Source organism: Besnoitia besnoiti (genome assembly GCF_002563875.1).
Source record: "Besnoitia besnoiti strain Bb-Ger1 chromosome Unknown contig00007, whole genome shotgun sequence".
Lineage (NCBI taxonomy): Eukaryota > Apicomplexa > Conoidasida > Eucoccidiorida > Sarcocystidae > Besnoitia > Besnoitia besnoiti.
In genome coordinates, this window is record NW_021703915.1 from 1,211,522 (window position 1) to 1,230,882 (window position 19,361).

The 19,361-nt window shown below is 55.1% G+C and overlaps 5 protein-coding genes across 5 annotated transcripts; 3 read left to right on the plus strand and 2 right to left on the minus strand.

Moving 5' to 3' along the window:
- Positions 1-1,608: 1,608 nt before the first annotated feature.
- BESB_071980 (uncharacterized protein) lies at positions 1,609-5,130 on the plus strand (the record flags this gene model as incomplete). The annotated part of the gene is made up of 6 exons (XM_029365571.1): positions 1,609-1,879; positions 3,002-3,120; positions 3,268-3,366; positions 4,022-4,067; positions 4,646-4,758; positions 5,035-5,130. The coding sequence occupies 6 exons, from the start codon at positions 1,609-1,611 to the stop codon at positions 5,128-5,130; spliced, it is 744 nt and encodes a 247-aa protein (XP_029218055.1).
- A 473-nt stretch (positions 5,131-5,603) lies between these two features.
- Positions 5,604-6,274, minus strand: BESB_071990 (ribosomal protein RPL27A; the record flags this gene model as incomplete). The annotated part of the gene is made up of 2 exons (XM_029365572.1): positions 5,604-5,882; positions 6,110-6,274. 2 exons carry the CDS (start codon positions 6,272-6,274, stop codon positions 5,604-5,606), a joined length of 444 nt encoding a protein of 147 aa, XP_029218056.1.
- A 1,979-nt stretch (positions 6,275-8,253) lies between these two features.
- Positions 8,254-10,380, plus strand: BESB_072000 (uncharacterized protein; the record flags this gene model as incomplete). The annotated part of the gene is made up of 5 exons (XM_029365573.1): positions 8,254-8,299; positions 8,652-8,737; positions 8,978-9,088; positions 9,605-9,820; positions 10,243-10,380. The coding sequence occupies 5 exons, from the start codon at positions 8,254-8,256 to the stop codon at positions 10,378-10,380; spliced, it is 597 nt and encodes a 198-aa protein (XP_029218057.1).
- Positions 10,381-12,589: 2,209 nt separating this feature from the next.
- BESB_072010 (uncharacterized protein) lies at positions 12,590-13,577 on the minus strand (the record flags this gene model as incomplete). Its single annotated transcript, XM_029365574.1, has 2 exons — positions 12,590-12,678; positions 13,364-13,577. The coding sequence occupies 2 exons, from the start codon at positions 13,575-13,577 to the stop codon at positions 12,590-12,592; spliced, it is 303 nt and encodes a 100-aa protein (XP_029218058.1).
- A 4,043-nt stretch (positions 13,578-17,620) lies between these two features.
- On the plus strand, positions 17,621-18,608 carry BESB_072020 (uncharacterized protein; the record flags this gene model as incomplete). Its single annotated transcript, XM_029365575.1, has 2 exons — positions 17,621-17,687; positions 18,178-18,608. The coding sequence occupies 2 exons, from the start codon at positions 17,621-17,623 to the stop codon at positions 18,606-18,608; spliced, it is 498 nt and encodes a 165-aa protein (XP_029218059.1).
- Positions 18,609-19,361: the final 753 nt, after the last annotated feature.

Genomic DNA, 19,361 nt, shown 5'->3' on the forward strand with positions numbered 1-19,361 from the left:
AACAAAGCGTTGCCAAGCTGGTTACACGTTCTAGCAGCGCAGCTAGCAAGATTATGATGCTGCCGCGTGTCGCATAGTTGTTAAGGTCACGTACTTACACACGCTAATTTGCATTCAGGAATATGCACCCCGTGGCTGCTGCTTCTTTCGAATGTACGTGGACGTGCGAAGGTGAGGCAGACGATGTTCTGGGTCAGTTCTGTAGCACACGAGCGCTGTCACACTGCCTGCGCCGGGCATTTTGTGTAAGGGGCAATGGAGTTAGCAAGTCACCCGCTGGGTATGAGAATGCTGTGCATTCCAACAGGAACTTATAGCAGCTGGCTCTGAAACTTCGCAGTCGTCGGTGCGACTGCGACAGGCGTATAAGCAGTGGCAGTGTTACTCACGTCAACCGCACCGCTCGCAGGGTTTTAGGGAAGAGTCTACATAGAAAAATCCCCGTGCCGGCAAGCATGTACCATCGATTGGAGCGGCGAGTGCCCCACGTCCTGCGAACTTTGCTGCCGCCGCTCCCTAGCCTGATAGTGGCTCACTGCCGACTTCGCAGGGGTCTATGGCAGCAATGACGGTGAACAGGAAAATATGTTGGGGAGCCGGTGTCCGCAGAACAGTAGCTGATTGGGCAGTGCAACAGGCCACTATGCAGTACTGGTGGCGAACCATATTCTCTAAGGTACCACGGATGGTTTGTACGGGATTACCGGCTCTGTCGACAGCGCTCTCTGTTAACTCGCCTATCCGTCTTTGCCGACCACAAAATATCCAACCTTCCGCTACCACAGCCGCTCCCCCGCTTGCAACGGAAGTCGCATGTTCTCTATTGGTGGGCGGAGACCGGGTTCTGTTGAAAAATATTCTGTCCGGAAGAGCTCCGTTGCAGTCAGGGTGGCCTTGTGGTCACACCTTCACCCGCCTTTGAAACCACCGCGCGCACTTAGGTATGAACGACGAAATTCCTTTCGAATTTCGTAGTCCTATACGTTCTGAAACGCCCAGCGGCAGGAGGCTTCTGACGCATCAGATGCAACTCAGCCCCACAATCTATAATACAGAAAGACGCTAGCCGTGTTCGATAAAAGTCAATATTGCTACGTGTAACCGCTTGTAGGCCGGGCTCCCACTCTCATCCCAGGCCGTCACGAATACCGTACTTCGTGTCTCTAGTCTTTTGTGTCAAGCCCTGCTGTCACGGGCCTTGCAGAGGCTCCCATAATCGGGAGCAGAGCCCCCCTGAAGCATTTTTCAACAAAAAGTAATACACGGGAAAAACGCCGCGGTCCCCGATGTGATGTTGTTTCATAACCTACTACTAATAGTCTTAGGGCTCTCTGGCCATCTGTACTCAACTGTTTATAGTAACTTTTGGACGGCCCTCGCTCTTGTGATCTACTTTGGTGTATGAAAACAGAGCAACAAGCGCATGCGGCGTACTTACTCGCGTCACATGCCATTCCATGTTACGGTAGGCGAGTGAATAAGGCGTCCCTGCGAAATATCGCTTTTTGTGGGGTGCTGGATTAGCAGGCTTTTGCTGAAGTTGTGAATCCTTGTAGGGCTGTGTGTGCATGAGGAAACAAGAGTAGCAGGAAAGGGGAGCGATCAACAATGCAGTCAGCTCGTCGTCTGGCGCCTGGGGCGGAACTCGCGCTGGCAGACTGCCAGAAAAAGATCGTTGACCCAGAATTTAAACTAAAAGAGAAGGCCCTTGGCCTTTTGCCGCTCAATCCCGAGTCTCCGTTTGGAAACTTCCCAAAGCAAAAAGGATGGTCCAGTTCTACGAATAAAAGCCAGGTTGTGGCCTACCTGAGCCAAACAGTGGCCACACCTCTTGTTCGATTCAATGAGCGAGAAAGGAAATTTCTGAGGAGGGGCGGCGGTGCGTCCTCCAGAAACAATTGAGTCGAACGAATCTCCGCCTCGCTAGTCAAGGACAGAGCTGATGCGGAATGTATATGGTAGCTGCATCTCGAAATCCGGCTGGAAACAGAGAGACTCGCGGGTTTCCCGGATGATTTCCTTTGGCTGGCTAGGCTCACTTGCGGCAGTGATACCTTTCCACAATTCTACGAGGCCACCTGCCTTCATGTAGCAAGGCACTCAACGCATTTCCAGTTGCGCATAACGGGTCACGGGTGGCGCAAGGCGCACAAGTCACCAGCGGGAATGAACCTCACACGCACCTCACGAAGAAGGAACAATGCCAATGGACATGTTTAGCAGGAAGACGCTGGTTTTAGCATCACGTTTCTCCTACGGGGTCAGATGAGAACACCAGTTCGTCCTGGTCCTGCATCACGAGGCAGAGGATACCAAACAGTTGGAAGACTGTTCACATGAACGTCGTGGATTGCAATTCGTGGGGGCATGCTTGCAAGACTGACATAACCCAGAACCCCACCGACGTAGCGAGATGAGCGCTCTTTTCTCGAAAAAACTCTTGAAAGCTACTGTCGTGACTGGTTGTGTGTTCCACTGCTTGGGAAGACAGCACCTCCCATGGCTACTATCCGCCGTTGGCTTCTGCGTGTATACAGGCTCCGGGGCGCACACGCACGCTGTTGCTGTAAGGCGTTGGATGCATGAGGCAAAGCACGTTCCTCTACCTCCTCGTGCTGGGGCCTTCTGTCGTAGGCCCATTGAACCTTCTCAATTTCGCCGGTTTTACCAGCGAGGAGACTTGCCTGTCGCCGTCGAGCACGGCGCGTCAGGTAGGTTCTGGTTCCGTACAAGAGGAATAGCCACGTATTTTTTGCCCCCCTCAGCAGTATCTCCGATCGGCGACGGCACACTCATGGCTTCTCCTAAACTCTACCTCGAAGGACATGCTGGTTTTCTCTGCTCACATACTCTGCACCTCTTTTCCAGTCCCCGTCTCCACAAACTCATGACGCGTCACTCGTCGCTGCCATACCTGCATGGAGGAAGGTACGCCCCCGTCGCCAGACTCTCCCGCCGTGTGGGTGAATCGGTAGGGTGTGCCCTGTGCGGCGCTTCGTAGGAAACCGAGTCTTGTGGAAGGCGGACGTTGCCTCGCTTGACTACCAGTACTTTCTTCCGATGTTCTTCGACGGTATACGAGAGAAAGAAGATCCTTACCGGTTTCTGGCTGTCCAGGGGGTAAGTCATGGCACCTGCGCCGCGTCACGTCGGGTGGCCCGAAAAGAAAAAGGTGATAACACCAGCGAATAGAGAGCGGCACCCGCATTCACGATCGCTCTCTGAATTTTGATCCGTTCTTCTGATGGACATCGACCGCGCGCCCAGGTATACGACCTCCTCAAGGGTGCTACCCAGAAAATCCTCCCTGTCATCCCCCAGCTGGTGATACCCATCAAGAAGGCTTTGAATACGCGGGACAGTGAAGTAAGAGATCGGGAAGGAGAGTGAGGGTTTCAATAGGACTTCTCGCATCAGAGTTGGTATCCAATCCCCGCTCGGTCTGGCGCCGCTTTGCTTCGCCGAGAGAAAGTGCTCATACACACAATGCAGGAGCATACCAACGAGCGACAGTGGATCTGATGCAGCAGGCAACGGTATTGTTTCTTGTTCGTCCATCTAGCTGCTATTCTGTTTGCCGGAGTTGTGACCGCCTGGCGTACATTTTCGAATTGAATGTATGCTGTCTCCTTCACAACGAGAAGCGGAGCGCGTCCAATAAAACAGCTTGCGCCACAATAGATACTGGGTGACCGGTCCCTCTCGTATGGCAGAGCCATTCGAAACAGCTTTGGATGCGGCAGCCGCTGTGCGGTTTCCGCTTGTTGCGTTGGAATACAACCGGATGAATCACAGGACAGTGCCAGGCATCCTGCCATTAGAAGCCTCTCTTAAAGCATTGGCGCGAGCGCTAGAAGGCCTGACCGCACGCAAGAGCTTAAAATATGACGGACCAGCGTGCTCTTGGACACGGGCCAGCACAATATTAGAAACGGCAGCAGATGATAACTCTAGAATACCGTGACTACAGTGTGCATCCATCAAGCTACGTTTCTTTTACTTGTGCCTGATTCGTCCGTAGATTATCGCAACAACCCTGAAGATTCTCCAAACTCTCGTTCTCTCCGGTACGCCTTCTGCGTAGCAGGCAAAAGCGGTACTACGGCAGGATGAATGGATCGAACTGGAGGACCGTTTTTCTCCTTGTCTGAGATTACACTACACATTAAACAGCCTCGTTATGGGACACCATCCGCTCGTGCAGATACACATAGTTCTTGACGCACTGTGAGGTATTAAGGTCTCGACAGAGGATATTTTTTCGCCCTACGGGTGTACAGACTACAAAGCGTCCCTTGCAGTCCTCCGCTATGCTCCAGAAAAAGGTATACTGGCGAAGTAGTTCTCCAGTTGAAACCAAGGTCACGAAGTGATAGTAAAGGAGTATCGCTCCCACGTTTCCTTCACGTACCATCCCACTGTCTGGCCCAACCATTCCGTTTCCCCCTGCTCGGCGTAGCGTGCTTGCGTAATCTACAGATAACTGCATCCCTCGCGGTATGCATGCGACGAATTTGTAAAGTAGCCGACTAGGGACGGTACTCCAGTGCCTTTCTCAAAAATAATGGCTGCCCTTTTCCCCGCGCCGCAAGGCACCCGATTGAGCCCGTTTGAAGTGAGACTCTGGAACGTCTGTTCAGGCGAGCGCGTTGGGGAAGCACTCGTGCCCTACTACTGACAGATCTTGCCTTGCTTCAACTTGCTAATCAACAAAAATCAAAATCTGGGAGACCAAATTTACTATGGACAGAGAAGGAAGTGAGCTCTCCCTACCGCCGCACTCATCTCAGCGTCCTCGAAGCACCAACTGCCCTATTTCTCGATACATTCTTGTACGATTTAGGAACCTTAAATACAGACATTCTAGATAATCTGGATATACACCTTCAAAAAAGCTTGGAGACGTGTGCGCGGAGCAACGCTGGCCGTGGCTGGACAACACTGCCAGGCGCCCATACGGAGGCCCCGGAAGTGTCATTTTTCTGGTGCTTGTGTGGACTTCGCTGCAGGGATAACCTCGGTGACTTGATTGAGGAGACGTTGCATATCTTTGAGATAAACGGGGGCCCGGACGCCTTTATTAATATCAAGTACATGATTCCGACATACGAGAGTTGCGTCGTACAGTGACCTCTGGCCTCGAAGCAGGTCTCCCTGATAGCCGTTTGTCCCCCCCACCAACAGGAACACTACCCCGCGAGCATTTCTCTGATTCGTAGTACGCTGTGACGCGGCAAACAGCTCTTTCTGGTGCAAGGAATCGAAAATTTCACCAGAACGATAACTGAATAGGTAAATCTGTCGGTGAGCTGGCCAGAAAAAAAAAACACGCGTCCCACTGTTCTACGTGCTGGTAACGCACTACCTCCACGGCGACCACGTCGCTGGAGACGTCCGCCCGTCCCGGCCTTCATCTGCTTGTCAATAACGATTTCCGGTGACGCATCCGCTGACCCATTTCCGGCGCGTACGTGGTAACCCAGGCAGTCCTGGTGAGGCAACTGTCGTTTAAGAATCTTGGAGGACGTATCGTTCCGGTAAAGAAGACACACTCACAGAGGTGGAAGCGTACGAGGAAAATGTGCGAACAGGAAGATCAACATTTAGCCGGTCAAGACGCAGGCACCACCCGCCTCCTTAATCTTCTTTTCCGCGATACGCGAAAAGAATCGAGCCTTAACGATGACGGGAACCTTCGGCAGGTCGCCCTTTCCCAGAACCTTGAAGTAGCCTGACTTCGTCACGTCGATGACGGCTGCCTTGTCCTTGCTCTGCTCAGCCTTGGCCAAAGTTGCCGGGGACACGAGCGACCACAGCTTGTCCACATTCACAGTCGGGCAGGTGTACTGGTTCTTCAACAGGTGATAGTGGCGCATACCGACCTGAAGGGCGCACCGGCAAAAACGAAAGCTCAGATGCACACACAGCCACATCCTCCCTTTTCTCCCCCGCCCCCCCCCCCCCTCCCCTCCCACTCACTATTTATTCTTCACACGAATCAGTACGGTGGCACTTCATCCTCCCAGGGCCGCCGCGAGCACGGTAGGTGGTTGACAGTGCACGCAAGCCCTGCTCTGTGCTGGGTCAGCCCTGCCATATTTTCGCTTACCTTTCCGAAGTAACCAGGATGGTACTTGTCGAAGTTGATGCGGTGGTGGTGCATACCACCAGCCTTACCGCGACCACCAGGATGCTTGCGGTGCTTCCCGACACGCCCATAACCGGCACTGACGTGCCCACGTCTCTTTCTAGTCTTCCTCAACCGGGTCGTCATCTTGAAAGAGGGTAGAAGAAAAACAGGGAAGACGCGCCCGCCGGTCCCGGAACTAGATGTGAGCCTGAGCGTAGGAAGGCAGCGACAGCAAACGCACAGCACCTCGTGGACTGCGAACACCATCTCCCAGGAACACCGGGATGACCATAAGCCGTATCATTGCGCAAACATGAAAAAGCGAAGGCACTCGCATAAAAGAGTCCAACGGACGACGCCAGCAACAGTGTGCCAAGGATGCATGCTATGGACGCCGCCTGGAGTACCACGAGAAAACACGCATCAAACGAGACTCAGGCGGAATGCGCGGCAACACGCACTCCACAAAGGGGAAGAAGAAACATAGAAGAGGAGACGATAGACATTAGAGGGGTACCCAGGGAGTAGCAGAGGAGATGTTGCTGCCGCGTTAGATCAGGCCACGTTCGGAAGAACCCGCCAGCCGGGGGGAGAGTTCATGTTGTTCCTGTCACAACGACTGAAGAAGTCCCTTTCCCCCTTCCGAGTGAGCAGTATAAAAGGATATGCGTTTTGTCGTCTGTGGCGAGACTTGGTTTGAGGCTGTGTCTTCGCAGCATGCTGCCGGCGAAGTGGAAGCTTTGAAGGGAAACGACGAGGACATACCGCCAAACGAGTGGAAACAAGAGTCCAGTCACACTTCAAGGCGAAATAAATCCTTTGATTTAACAAACAAGACGACACAGAAGCCTAACAGCCATGCCTCTTCCCCAGTAAATCGAAATTCGCGGTTGACCGTGGGGAGAGAAACTGCCTCACGCGCCCCGCACTCGTCTGCAACAAATTTCGCGCGATCAGTTCGTAAGGTAGGGACAGCCACCAAGGGAACCATACAGAGCACGGAAAGCAGCAAACCAGGCCGTCTGGTGCTTACCTTGAACCAAGGCGAAAAAAGGCCAACAAAAGCAACTGAAGATCGCATTCGCCGAGGTGTAGGTACAGCGCGCACCGATCGCCTCTGCGACGAAGAAAGGAGGCAGACCCCGCTACAGAAATAATTCGCCTCTTATCTCCCCGCCAGTACGCGCAACGCTGCTTTACGCGCGCAATAGAGGCCCCGCACAAGCGTCGTCCTCTCTCGCCGCCGCGCTTTCTCACTTGTCTCCTCGCTCCCATTGCGTTTATCTCTTGAAAAGCCGAGGCGCCCTTTGCCGCATGCCGGACTAGCTACAGTGTGATTTTTCGACAGCCGAGATGATCCTTACTGCATGCACGCGACTCTCTAACGGACTTTTAAGTGTATTTTCGGACCTGGTACGACGCTTCCTCTGAAACATCTCTTTATCAGGACTTCACGGGTCGTGAACGGGTTCTCGTGACTTTTGGATGCGTGCGAAGCAGAGGAGGCGGATGAGAGTGCATGGTCCAACGGCGCCGCTTCGTGTGTCTCGATGTAGAGACTCACGACTGACCGGTCATCTCACTTGCCGTGTCCTGTCCTCCATCGCAAGCTGGGCCCTCTCCTGTGTCGTGCCTTTTTCACTCTCACCCAGAAGTCGCGGTGCCTGTGTGCGAGTTCTGCCCTTGAGTGTGTCAGCCGAGACAGGCGAGCAGCCAGGACTTCCGGTAGTCGAGGCCTTGGCTTCGCGCTGTTCCCTTTCTGCGCTTCGATCCTTCTGCCTGCTGTCTTCGTTTCCCCGCCCCGTGATCGCCTAGGCGCTGGCGAATGCCGTGCGCAGCTCAAACCTGTATTGTGTCTTTGTTCTTCACGCAATCGTTTGAACGAAGTGAAAGCGAAGCCGGTTTCCGGTGGAGTCCGAGCCCTCTCGGCCTCTCCAGTTCCCCCAGCTCTGTCCAAGGTGTGTGAACACTCTTGGGCTCAAGACTTGACTCTTTTTACAGGCATCGACGAGGCAAAGAAGGTGTTCTCCGTCCGTCTTGACGGTGAAGCGCTCTCTGCAGAGAACAGAGCAAGAATATCATGACAAACAGGACCCCCGTCGTTATGTCCAGTCATCCACACCATGGGAAACTTTCGCATTAGGCCGCCTGGCGTGCGGCACGCTTTCCGTAAGTCCTCAAGACTAGCTGCGGAAACGGAGCGCGCACGAAACCGCGCCTAGGCCGAAGGCAACACTGGAACGTGGGAGAGGAGGACGGCGAGGGGACCCTCTTGAAAAGGTTGTGGAAATCGACACGTAGGGACAGGTTGGGAAGGACCGGACTTTAGCTGCGTACGCTCGATTCTCGACGCTGGTCTACATGTGTGTCCACGACTTCATCCGTATACAAGCGACAGAGCGCGCCTGTGGCTTTGCGCCACAGCGGATATCAACTGCGATGCATTCTGTGCTTCGACAGGGAGTTTACAGCATCAGAGGATTCGCGGTGAGTCGCTCTTCGCCATCTCCTGTGTCTTCAGCAAAACTGGGAACATATCGGACTGTCATGTTCCGCCGAATGAATCTTCTCAACTGGCCTCCAGAGGATGCCTCTCCGCTGCACCCTGTAAGCGCTGAAGCGACGCTCTTTCCAATTCAGCGTCCGCCTGATGTTCCCCCGAAATCAAACGCCCGCCAGCGTGTTCGTGTGCATCTCGCGTCTTTATTTTTTTTGCCGCTAACCTGTCTGTTACCATTCAGCATCTGCCTTCGTGGCTGTCGATTCAGGGTCTTCTTGTGCGCGTGGAGGTTTACGGTAGTCCGTCCTTCTCTCGCGTGTCTGGACTACTCCGCACGTTTCCCGCAGATCGAGCCCTGGGGCAGGCAGTTCTTCGTCTTCAACGCCTTCGCCACGATCGACCCTGCGGAGTGGTCTGGTCCTCGCGGCCCTTGTCCGCGCATTCCTCCTCTCGCCAAGGTGAAGTCTGCAGGGGCGTCGTGTTTTCCGCTTTTCCTGCGCAGCGGGCCTCGCGCTCGCGCAGCTGGAAGATACATTCGCCGAGGCCTATCCACACGTGGACAGATATGCATCTGCGCGCTCTCCAGGCGCGCACGTGCATCTGCGCTCATGGCGCTTAGTGGATGCTGCACGTCTCAGGACCAGAGGTGGATCGCGTCTGCGCGCAGCATCATCGAACACCGCTCTCGCTTTCTGTCGCTTTGTCCCCCCGATCTGCAGTTGGTGTTCGACTTCTGTGGCTGCGAAGACCGCTGCAGGTGCTTCATGTGTCTCGGTCGCAGTCTTCCTGTTTCGCAAAGAATGCCGCTCCTCTGCCGCGTCAAGTTTGGTCAGTGTGTGCGCTGTATCCACAGCGCGTCCAGAAGGGCGCAGAGAGGTTGGCGTGTGTGCGAGTTTTTCTCGGGTTTTTTCTTGTTGCGCGCGTTTTGCGACGGGAACTTTCCGCTTCGCATGTGGCGCGTTCTGTCTGTGCAGCCCGCCCCAGACGCAGCGACTCTGGCTGCGTCGTCTTCTTCCCTTCTCTCTGCTCTGAAGCAAACGAAGGAGCCGAGCGCGACGCGCACAGTCATGTGCGTGACGGACTTTGCGCAGCGCCCGCTGATGTTTCTGGGCAAGGAGGACTTCCTGGCGCTGAAAAAGAATCTGCCGCGCATGAAGGAGGAGTTGAAGGCGTTCAGAGAACGCATCAAGGTGAGACTTTGCAGGGCCCCCGACGAGGCGAGCGTTTCATGCCCTGAGAGAAGCTTGCGCTTCGTACTGCTCTAGCCCCCGCAATAGAGCTCTGCGCCGTCTAGTTTCCGACCCCTGTACGCACACATATGTCTTTTTGTGGATATACGCCCTCGCGTTCGCTCCGCGCGGAAGGTTGCTTCTCGTTTCTGCTTGCGGCGCGCCGTCTACGCTAGCGCGGGGCTTTCCTGCCAAAAGACACCCTTTTGTGCGGGCTTGCGATGCGAATTTAGAATGTTGCATGGAACAACTGCGTTCGCGTCGCAGCGTCCGCCGCGCGGGTGGCGACGACTCTCGCGTTGGCATTCGGCTGTTTGAGTGCTTCCGCGCTGCCGGAACCTGTAGGGGAGACCTGTTCACGTTGTTTCTGTGATTCCATGCAGCCTAACCCGATACATGCGCAATACGACCTGCGGCGGAAGCTCCTCGTCTACCCGCGGCAGGGCATGCAGCGTCTGAAGACTGGCGAGCACGGTGGCTACGGAACGCGGCGTGGAACCATCCGCGAGAGAAAAACCTAGTGGACTTGATGTTCAGAAGCAGGTGTTCTTACAGCCTTTCACGCCCTCTCTTGAAAACGGACCACATTCAAATGCTAGCGAGCAGAGAAAAGAAAGAAATACGCGCTGAGAGCAGCCGTCGTCTGGGTGCGAAGACCGCTGGCGACAAACTTCGGCGAAACTTGTGCTGTGGCTCAGATCCCGCGCGCCGTGCCTCCGCTCCGACCGCGGAGAGACAATGCCACGAGCCCAACTAGCGAGAAGCTCTCGCCCGCGAATACTGGCTTGCGGGATGTTTTCCTTGCAGAGGCGTGCGTAAAAGGAAATGTCACAGGAGCTGAAAGGCCCGACGTGCGGCGCGCCGTTCCCCCCTCTGTTCTTCACTGTGAAACTCGCGTTCGTCCTCAAGCTTAGCAGAATTACTGAGGCACACTACGTGGTTGCAACGTATGTCGCGTGCTTCTTCCAGATCTCTCCTCGTAGCGGTCAATAACTCATGAGAATAAATGTGCTAGTTGTTTTCCTCCCCTTGTTTTCTAGGTTCTTGCTTGTTTCCAGTGCGTTGTTTCTCAGCCGATCCGTGTCTACTATTCTGTCTTCGCTCGCTTCTTCACCTGCGTCCACCTCATTCCTACAGACGCGTGCAATTCCTTCCACAACTTCTCTTGCAGTCTAAATTTTTCAGTTTCTCTCCTTTCCGTCTCAAAGGCGTCTCCGGGGGGACAGATGCAGGTTCCACCCGCAGCTACCTGCATTCGACGCAGATTCGCATCCGTCCGCCGCGACTGCGTGACGCAGACGAGCTGGAGGAGGGAGACACAGAGGCCGAACCTGCGGGTATACGCGGGTGTAGGCGCCGCGGCACTCGCGAGAAAAACAGCGACGGCTTGAGACCGGCAACGGGCTCTCGGATGCTCCTTGAGGCCTAGTCTCGCGTCGCAGGCAGGCCCCAGGCGCGTGTGAAGACACATGGGCGGGGTATCCGTACTTTCGGGGTTGTTTGCCTCTGAAATAGGTCACTGGGACGTCGCAGCGGCGAGTCACCTCTCTCAATACGATACAGATACAGAGGAAACTTCAGTTTCAGCGAAGCACGAATAAAACTATGATCGCACAAGGCAGGCGGCGACGTTCAGACTAGGCAGCAGTTGATTCTCACCGCCGAAAAAAGCTTGGAAAAAAACAGCGGAGGAGAAGAAACCGAGACAGGGAACCAGGAGAGCGCGCGAGGCGCGCATGACACAGGCTTGTGTCTCTGCAGGGCCGAGAGAACAAGCGACGGGGCGCGAAGAGCTCGACAGCAAGACGAGTCGAAAACCCTCGAAGGAGAGAAAGAGAACTGCGCTGAGCGCGGTCAGAGAGGAACGGGAGCCTTCGTTCTGGCAAAATCATCTGTCGCATCAAGTGGAAAGAGCGACAGAAGGACGCGCAAGAAAGAACGCGTCAGTTGACAGACCGAAGATGCGACACATGGAGACGAAATAACAGCACGTCGTCGAGAGCGGTTTTCTCGTGGTCTATTCAGTTTTCCATAGAAGACACGACGTCTCCAATTGCCAAGCGGAATCTCGCTCCTGAAAACCTCTCCAGTTTCCCTGTGTGTATTATGTTTGCCTTCAATTCTAAGAATGTGAGACCCTGAAGCTGCAAGGCACAGGAAGAAAACAAGGCAACACGAGCGAGATACAGACACGCGCCGCAGCGTTGAGACCTCGGGAGGTCAACGCGAGACACACTGGAATTAACAGCAGACCGCCTGCCACAGAACGCAGAGGGGAAATGGATACATAACGCCACAGAAGTCGAGAGCGGCAGCTGAAGAGAAGCCGGTGCGACAACACAGGGTCGATCTCCGGGCAAAACACGCATTCATACCACAGATGTCCTAGCGAGGCCAAGTATCCTGACTCTTCCATAGTAAGCGGCGATCGCCGCTGTACCAAAGACCGACGACCCACAAAAGCACATATTCCATCGCATAAACAAAGACACTCTCGCTCCTGTACTGGTTTTTGCGGGGAACCAAGCCATACGAGCTCGAGGAGTCAGGGTCCCGGGAAGACTACTGGAGAAAGGCAAAAGACGCGACAGACGACGAGGCTACGGGACGCGAGAAGCGACAGGCAAACCTAAGCAGCAGCGAGAGCGCAGGGGAACGCACGCGCAGATGGGGCGAAAGCACTGACGCCGCACGAGGAGAGCCCAGGAAGACGACCCGTACCTCGAAGCATCATGGTACGTTCTCCGTCACAACGTTCACTCTCCCCGGTTTCGCAACTTGCGGCGGCGTCATGGCCAAGAGTGCGCGGCGTGCCGAGGCTGAAAAAAGCAGCAGACGCTAGGCAACCTGTTCAAAGCGAGGCGCTGCCGCGCCCGATGAGCGAAGACCTAGCCCTGAGGATAGCGGACCCGCGAGTTCTCGTCTCGCAGCCTTCACCGGTTCCCACGAAATCGCCGCGGAAGGAGACCAGGTTAAAAAAAGGGATGCGCCAGACTACAATCGAGAAGCCGCACGAAGGAGCGACGACGGTCGTGCGTCTCTAGGGCAACGGAGAAGAGGCACGACGACGATGATGGAGATACCTCAGCGCGGGGGACGCCCCTGGTACATATCCACTGAATCCCAGATAGCGACGCGCATGCGCAGAGGCACATGTGCACATGCCGATTCTTTATGTAAGAAAAGTATTTTTGCAGCTATTCGTGCATACGGAGAGACACGACACACGTGACACTCAGGCTGCTCTCTGTGCAAGCGGAGGATCGCCCACCCCTCCCCTCCCGCTCGTTCTCTTGCAGCGGAGACGCTGATGCCCATGTCTGTGCTGGAGGCGTTGTGCCTCTGCATTCATGCACAGGCTCACAAACACCTTGCCAACGCCGTGGTGGGTAGTTCGTCTCTCTGCTCTGCCTTACAAGCAGCACGGGGCGTCTCTTGGTTGTGACGGGAAAAAACAGCTGCCCGTTGTCCTTTCAAAAGGCAGCGAAAAACCCCCGATCTTACAGTCTAACGGCAGCGCCGTGTTTCTCTCCATCGCGTCCAGCGCACGCTTATTGGATCCGCTCCAGCGCGAAGACGAAGAAGAGGAAGAAGAGGAAACAGAAAGCGGCGCGGGCGCAGCAGCGACGCCATGCGGAGGCTCACCGTCGGGTCGCGGCGTGCCTGGGGGGCTCAGCGCTTCACAAGGCAGCGGAAACCCTGCCTCGTGGTTTGTCATGGCCGTAGAATTCTCGCGGCCTTCTGATTGAAAAGCTTCCCTCGCTCTGCGCCTAGGGTTTGGGTTTCCCAACCCGAGCCGCTGAGTTTTGAAGTGCCTCGCCTCCCTCCCTCGAAGAAACCACGTGCAGAAGCTTTCTGGAGGACGTTGTGGGACGCCGTGCGTGCCAGTGTGTCAGGTTTTATTTGAGTAGCGGCGCTGTCCACCAAACCACGTTTCGAAGATCCGAGCAGTGTTGGGCGTGTGGAAGACCCACGACGCTGACTCCTTCCGCGCTTGTCGTCTGCGATTGAAGTCGCGCTGCAGAAATGAACGATTTTCGATACCACCAGGAAGAGACAGTACACCTGCCGTCAGTGCATCGATGTCAAGCCTTTATCGGACAGAGAGGATGCCGGCATTGCAAACAGGTGCGTGCTGACAGATTCAGAGCCTCATCGGAAGCCAGTCTCCAGGAAGCAGCAAACAGGGAGACGCCCCTCCTGCCGCCACCTGCAAGCTGCTTGCGTGCGACCTAGTGATGGAAGAGTTTGTTCAAGAAAAGTATGAAAACGACAGTCAGAAAAACATGTGTGGCGGCGAAACGTGCAAAACTTGAAGAGTCGACGGCTTGTCGCGGTGACACTACGCATGCGGAGACAGACGAGGCGCAATGCTGCGCACTCGGGCAGGTCCTCAGGACAAACAAGCTAGGCCATTGGAAGGGAGAACTCAAAAGGGGGCAGAAAATGGCGAAAAACTCGAGAGAACGCAGACAAGGTGAAACGGAATTGCCGCTGGTTTGTTTGCGCGAAATAAGACACGCGCGTGCAAAGTTTCACCCCAAAAGGCACAGTCAACGAGGTGCGCGCAGTGCGATAAATGTGTTCTGGCTGGTGTCCCGTGACCACAGTTGGAGACGTTCAGTGTCTATTTGGCTCAAAGCCAAATCGCGATCAACAAGCCGCCGTCATTGAGCATCGTGAGCAGACATCCTTTCCCCTTTCTCCAGACAGGCGCAGCGCTTCGCCACGGCCGGGCAAGCCTGAGGCATGACAGGCTCTCACATTTCGTCTACTGCTCCTTTGGTCCTGCTCTTCGATTTCTCTCCTTCTATCGCCAGATCCGTTTGTTTCAAACAGGCCAAAAAAGCCCGACGCTCTTTGCGCCTGGAACTTCATGCATGCCCAAGTGCGTGGTCCCTGCGTTAGATCAATATATACTGGTTGAGTGAATACTAGCGGCTAAATGCCAATCGAAAACTTGGGAATTGTGGGCGACCTCCGGAACACAGCCGCAACAGGAACAAGCGAAGCCTGCTAGAGATAGTTGCAGTTGACCACGGTCGGTGGTAACCCGTGTGTACACGCCACGAAGTGACAATCTCCTCTTTCGTTCGATGCTCCTGCTTCAGATGAGCCATTTGCGTGTGGAAAAGGCCGGCAAGGCCTTTTCAGGATCACCGGCCTCCTCGTGCAGTGCAGAGAGGGCCAACGTTCTAATGAAGTCGTTGTGTGTAGGCTCTTATGGCTGCTTGCCGGAGAGGCGATTAAGGTGGCATTATGCTCCAACTGATCAGAGATCTCATATGTGGCTTGGAATAGTGACGCCTTTCTCCCACCCAGCCTACGACGGGGGGGCAGGATCCAGCTCGTAGATTTTCTCGCAGCGTTCCCTCTTCACAGAGGTAAAAAAGACAGATACTTGCGCTCTACGCTAGCCCCCTGAAAGTATGTCGATGTCTCCGAACCCTGTCTACCTGCAACTGTTTTCGCCCCAGAGGAACAGGAATCCCAGTGAGGTGCTCACGCCAGACCACTGTAGTGCACTCTGTTTTCCTTGTCCGCCTTTCCTGCCTCTTTGCCGACACTTTCGGCGCTCTGTGTAGTATCAAAGGCAACCCACGAAGACAGAATCTCCGGTGTGCCGGAAGGAAGGATTTTCATCTACGACAGCGCGGTTAAGCAGTAGGTCGACACCCCCGCTTTGCCGCCCACGACTTTGAGGCCATCCATAGCGTTCTCTCGTAGGATTCACTGCCACGGTATATGCAAGGCGGAAAGTGGCGGGCCCCGTTCATCAGGATGTCCGATTCACGAAGATGCCTGTGCTGCTTTTCCTCGTATAAATCTATGTGATCACTACTTCTGCGATCTGAGCGGAATCAACGAGGGAGCCAACCATTGTGTTTGACCTGTAGATCGGCTTGAGTAAGACCTGCCAGCCCCTCCGTTTTCTCGTCGCCCTGGCGCTAGCCGCCTGTTTTTGCTTCGATCTCCGGATAGAAAAAAAGCCAAAGCAGAAGCCGCCCGGATGCTGTCCGCGCACAAAGTCTTATCCCCCCTAAAAGTGCCAGGGATGGAACCAACCATGTGGAAGCGTTTGCGTGGAAGGCCTGCACCACTTCATAGCTCCTAGGGGACTTCGCAATTTGTTGCCGTTCTCGAGACGAGAGAAAGCCCTCAAGCGGGTCAGGGGTGATGTATTGATTGACTAGTGAACGCAACCGATGCGATTATGCATGGAAGCTCCTTTGGGTGTCGACAAGTGCGAGACGGAATGGCTCTTTAGAAGGAAACGTCAATCGGACAAAATGAGGTGGGTGGGGCCGAGCTGAAGGGTTGAAGGCATTACAATTGAGTCAGCGGTTCCACACTGACGTAGCCTCGGTGAACTGCAACAGAAGAGTTTGCCGAACTCACATACTGGTATGACAACTGTCTTGCAGAACGTTCTGATGGCCTCGGGTCAGACCCATTCCCTCTCAGCACCAGTGATCTACAGGTGCCTGCCTTTTAGACGGTGAATGGTATTGTGTAGCTCTGCTCACAGAACACCGCCGCGACCATTCCAAAGCCCACCAGAGATGTCACCTTGTGGCTTTTCTTTTATGTTCCTCGCAATTCTCAGCTTGTCTGTTGGGCTTCTTCGTGGGTGAGTGTGGCTTGTCTCTGCCGGTTTCCCCTACAGAGGCCCTCCCTGGTTGAACGCCACTGGAAGCCCGAGCAACAGCTCTGCGAGCACACAACTCGACTGTGTTTTACGTTCATCTCGACTGACAAGAATCAGAGACCCCTGCAACGGCAGTTGACTTGCTCCCTAGCTTTTTAGGGGAAGGCTGCAGACAGCCGCGGCATGCCCACTGTCGGGTCCTGAGGAGGATGACAATCTGTCCAAGCTTTGAAACAAGAGCAAGAACACGAAACTCAGTGTGGAGCCAGGAAGTTGCAGTCGAGACGTGCTCGACCATCGCTTGGTCTCGAGGGAAGGGTGTCTATTGCTCCTCTATGCGCGAGCCTTCTTCCTGTGCCTCTCGCCAGCCTCTCAGTCCCCACTAGACTCTTCGCAGGCCAGCGGCGTCTGCAGGCTTCACCGTCTGTCACAGACAAACACGCAGCTTTCGGCGGCTGCGCTAAATTGCTGAACGAGTTCCCCGTTCCCCTTTTGTTCCTCGGCTCACATGTTCCCTGGCGCCCACGAGAGTCTCCTCCTGTGTCGTTTCCGCCCTTCGAGGGGGCTCTGGGCATTCGCGCGATTCAGAGAACACTGAGACGCCGTCCTCGTTGTGGCGGCCCTGCGCGAGGGCGGCTACTGCGGGCTGTCTACACTCTTCTAAACAACTCACCGCTCTAGCTGACCAAGTGATTGCACAGTATTAAGTATTTACTACCGGCGCTCGCGGGGGACCGGGGCGTCAGCAAGTAGAGGGCGCAGAACGCCGAACGCTACTGGCGCTCGCTGAACGGTTGGACACTTTCCAGCCTCCGCAGAAAACCGGAGCGCGGCCCGCTTCTCCGTCGCGGTCGGGCTTGCGGGGTCAAAGAGAGAGGTGCACGCGCCACGGTGGCGCGACGACCGAGTCGAGCCTGTGCACCCAACAACGGGAGACCATCCACCCAAGGAACACGCCCTCGCGGCCGTGGAACCCAGCGCGAGGATGTCCATTCCTGCTTTCCCACTTTTACCGGAACCGTGTGTACAAAACACTCGTATTTTTCAAAGCTTGTGCAAGTTTCCCACAGTTGTGGTGGCAGCATAGTCTGACATTACGTGTTTCTTCCAAAATGAAGCGCGCGGTTTTTTCCACTCTTGTTCTGAGCCTGGGTGTCGTCGCGGCCCCTCCCCTCGTTAGTAAGTAAAGTGCCACCTGGGAGCTAGAAAAGGAGGGAAGAAGATGGCGTTTCAAGGAAGCGCAAATGCCACATCAAGTTTTCCACAGCAATGACGTAAGAGGGGGTCTCCTTAATGGACAGAACGGTGCGTTTGGCAGGCGCCGCTGAGGAGGACCCATGGTCAAGCTGAGGCGAAACGCGAACGAGCGCCGCAAGCCTCGTCAGCAGGACGCCTCCCGGCGCATGCTGTGTTCCTACAATGTATTAACCAAAAGTCTGTGTACACTTGTGGCGCGGACTGCCTTCCCATGCTGCGACAGAAGCGGACGCGAGGCGTGTACTCTGCCTCTTCGCTCGCGCGGGCGACGCGCCACCGGCGGTCCCGCAGACACCTGTGCAACCAACCCTTCTCGGCGGCCATTCCATATCCGTCTTGCGAAAGGCTCAGCGCGGCGGCGTTACCTCTTAGGGATATAAATGCCACTGTGCTGTGCTCGACGTGTCTGCAGGAGCCTCCGAGTCGACCCCCACCAGTGAGAGTGAAGTGGAACAGTTGCTGGGCGAGGACGCTGAAGTCCTTGAACAGCTGTCGACGGGCTTCAGCGCGGAGACCATGGCCGCACTCTTCTCTAGTCTGGGAATCCACCTCGACACAGACATTACTGACGCAGTCAAGGTCGCTGAGGGACAGATCGACCTGAGCAAGTTTGCTTCAGAGTTTTTCGAGAAAATGCATACAGCGCTGACCAGCAACAAGGCTCTGCAGGAGTTCCTCGGGCAGATGGAAGGCCCGGAAGACCTCAGGGATCTGTTCGAAAAGTTGAAGCGCTTGACCAAGGAGGGAGGTTCTGATCCCGAACAGGTGGAGGAAATCTTGCTGGAAGCGAGGGATGCCACTGAGGGCGAGGCCGGATCTGTCAATACGACTGTTGACGCCTAAATCACTTGCGAGGGTAAAAGGTAACAGTGGACCGCTACGCGCCAAGAAGGCCCTTGACCAAGATGCAATCTCTCAGTCATCACATTTGGCCCTTGTACGCATTTGACGTGAGCAGCGAAACCGATGTAATAAGTTTGCCTCGAGAAATTTCGTTTGACGGATTCAACACGGACATGTGTGATTTGTGCTTTCTTCTGACGATGAGCGTACGGCCTCTCAAGTGAGAAAGCCGGTCAGACGTTTCCCCTCCTAACTCGTAGAAGGGCATTGTAAGGTCTGGGGAAGGAGCGCCAAAACGGGGGATGCGTGGTCGGACCGCTGGCGACAGGATGCGGTGCTGTGGAGCAAATGGGGCTGGTGTGTGCTTCTCCCACTCCACCATAGGCGTCCAAGGCAACGCAGTGAGTATCTCCCGTTTTACAACGGATTTTGTTTAGGCTATTGCACTTTGGAGGAGCGAGTAGAGGTGGCGCCGCTCCATGCATACGGCTCACGGCCATCAGATTTTCCGGGTTTGGTAACAACTTGTCTGGTCGTACGCGGGACATTGCCGGCCGGCCCCCTTTCCCTCACCGGCGGATTTCTATCTAGGCATCCCACAACGTGGGTGGCTTTTACCTTGTCAGTCAGAGGATGGAATCAGTGTCGGAAACTTCGGTTGTAGTGTGTACGTTGAGCTAACGAAATAAAGCAAGAGGGAAAGGACAGTGCCTGCGCCTGAGCGATTGGCAGCACTTCGCTTTGGAAGACCGT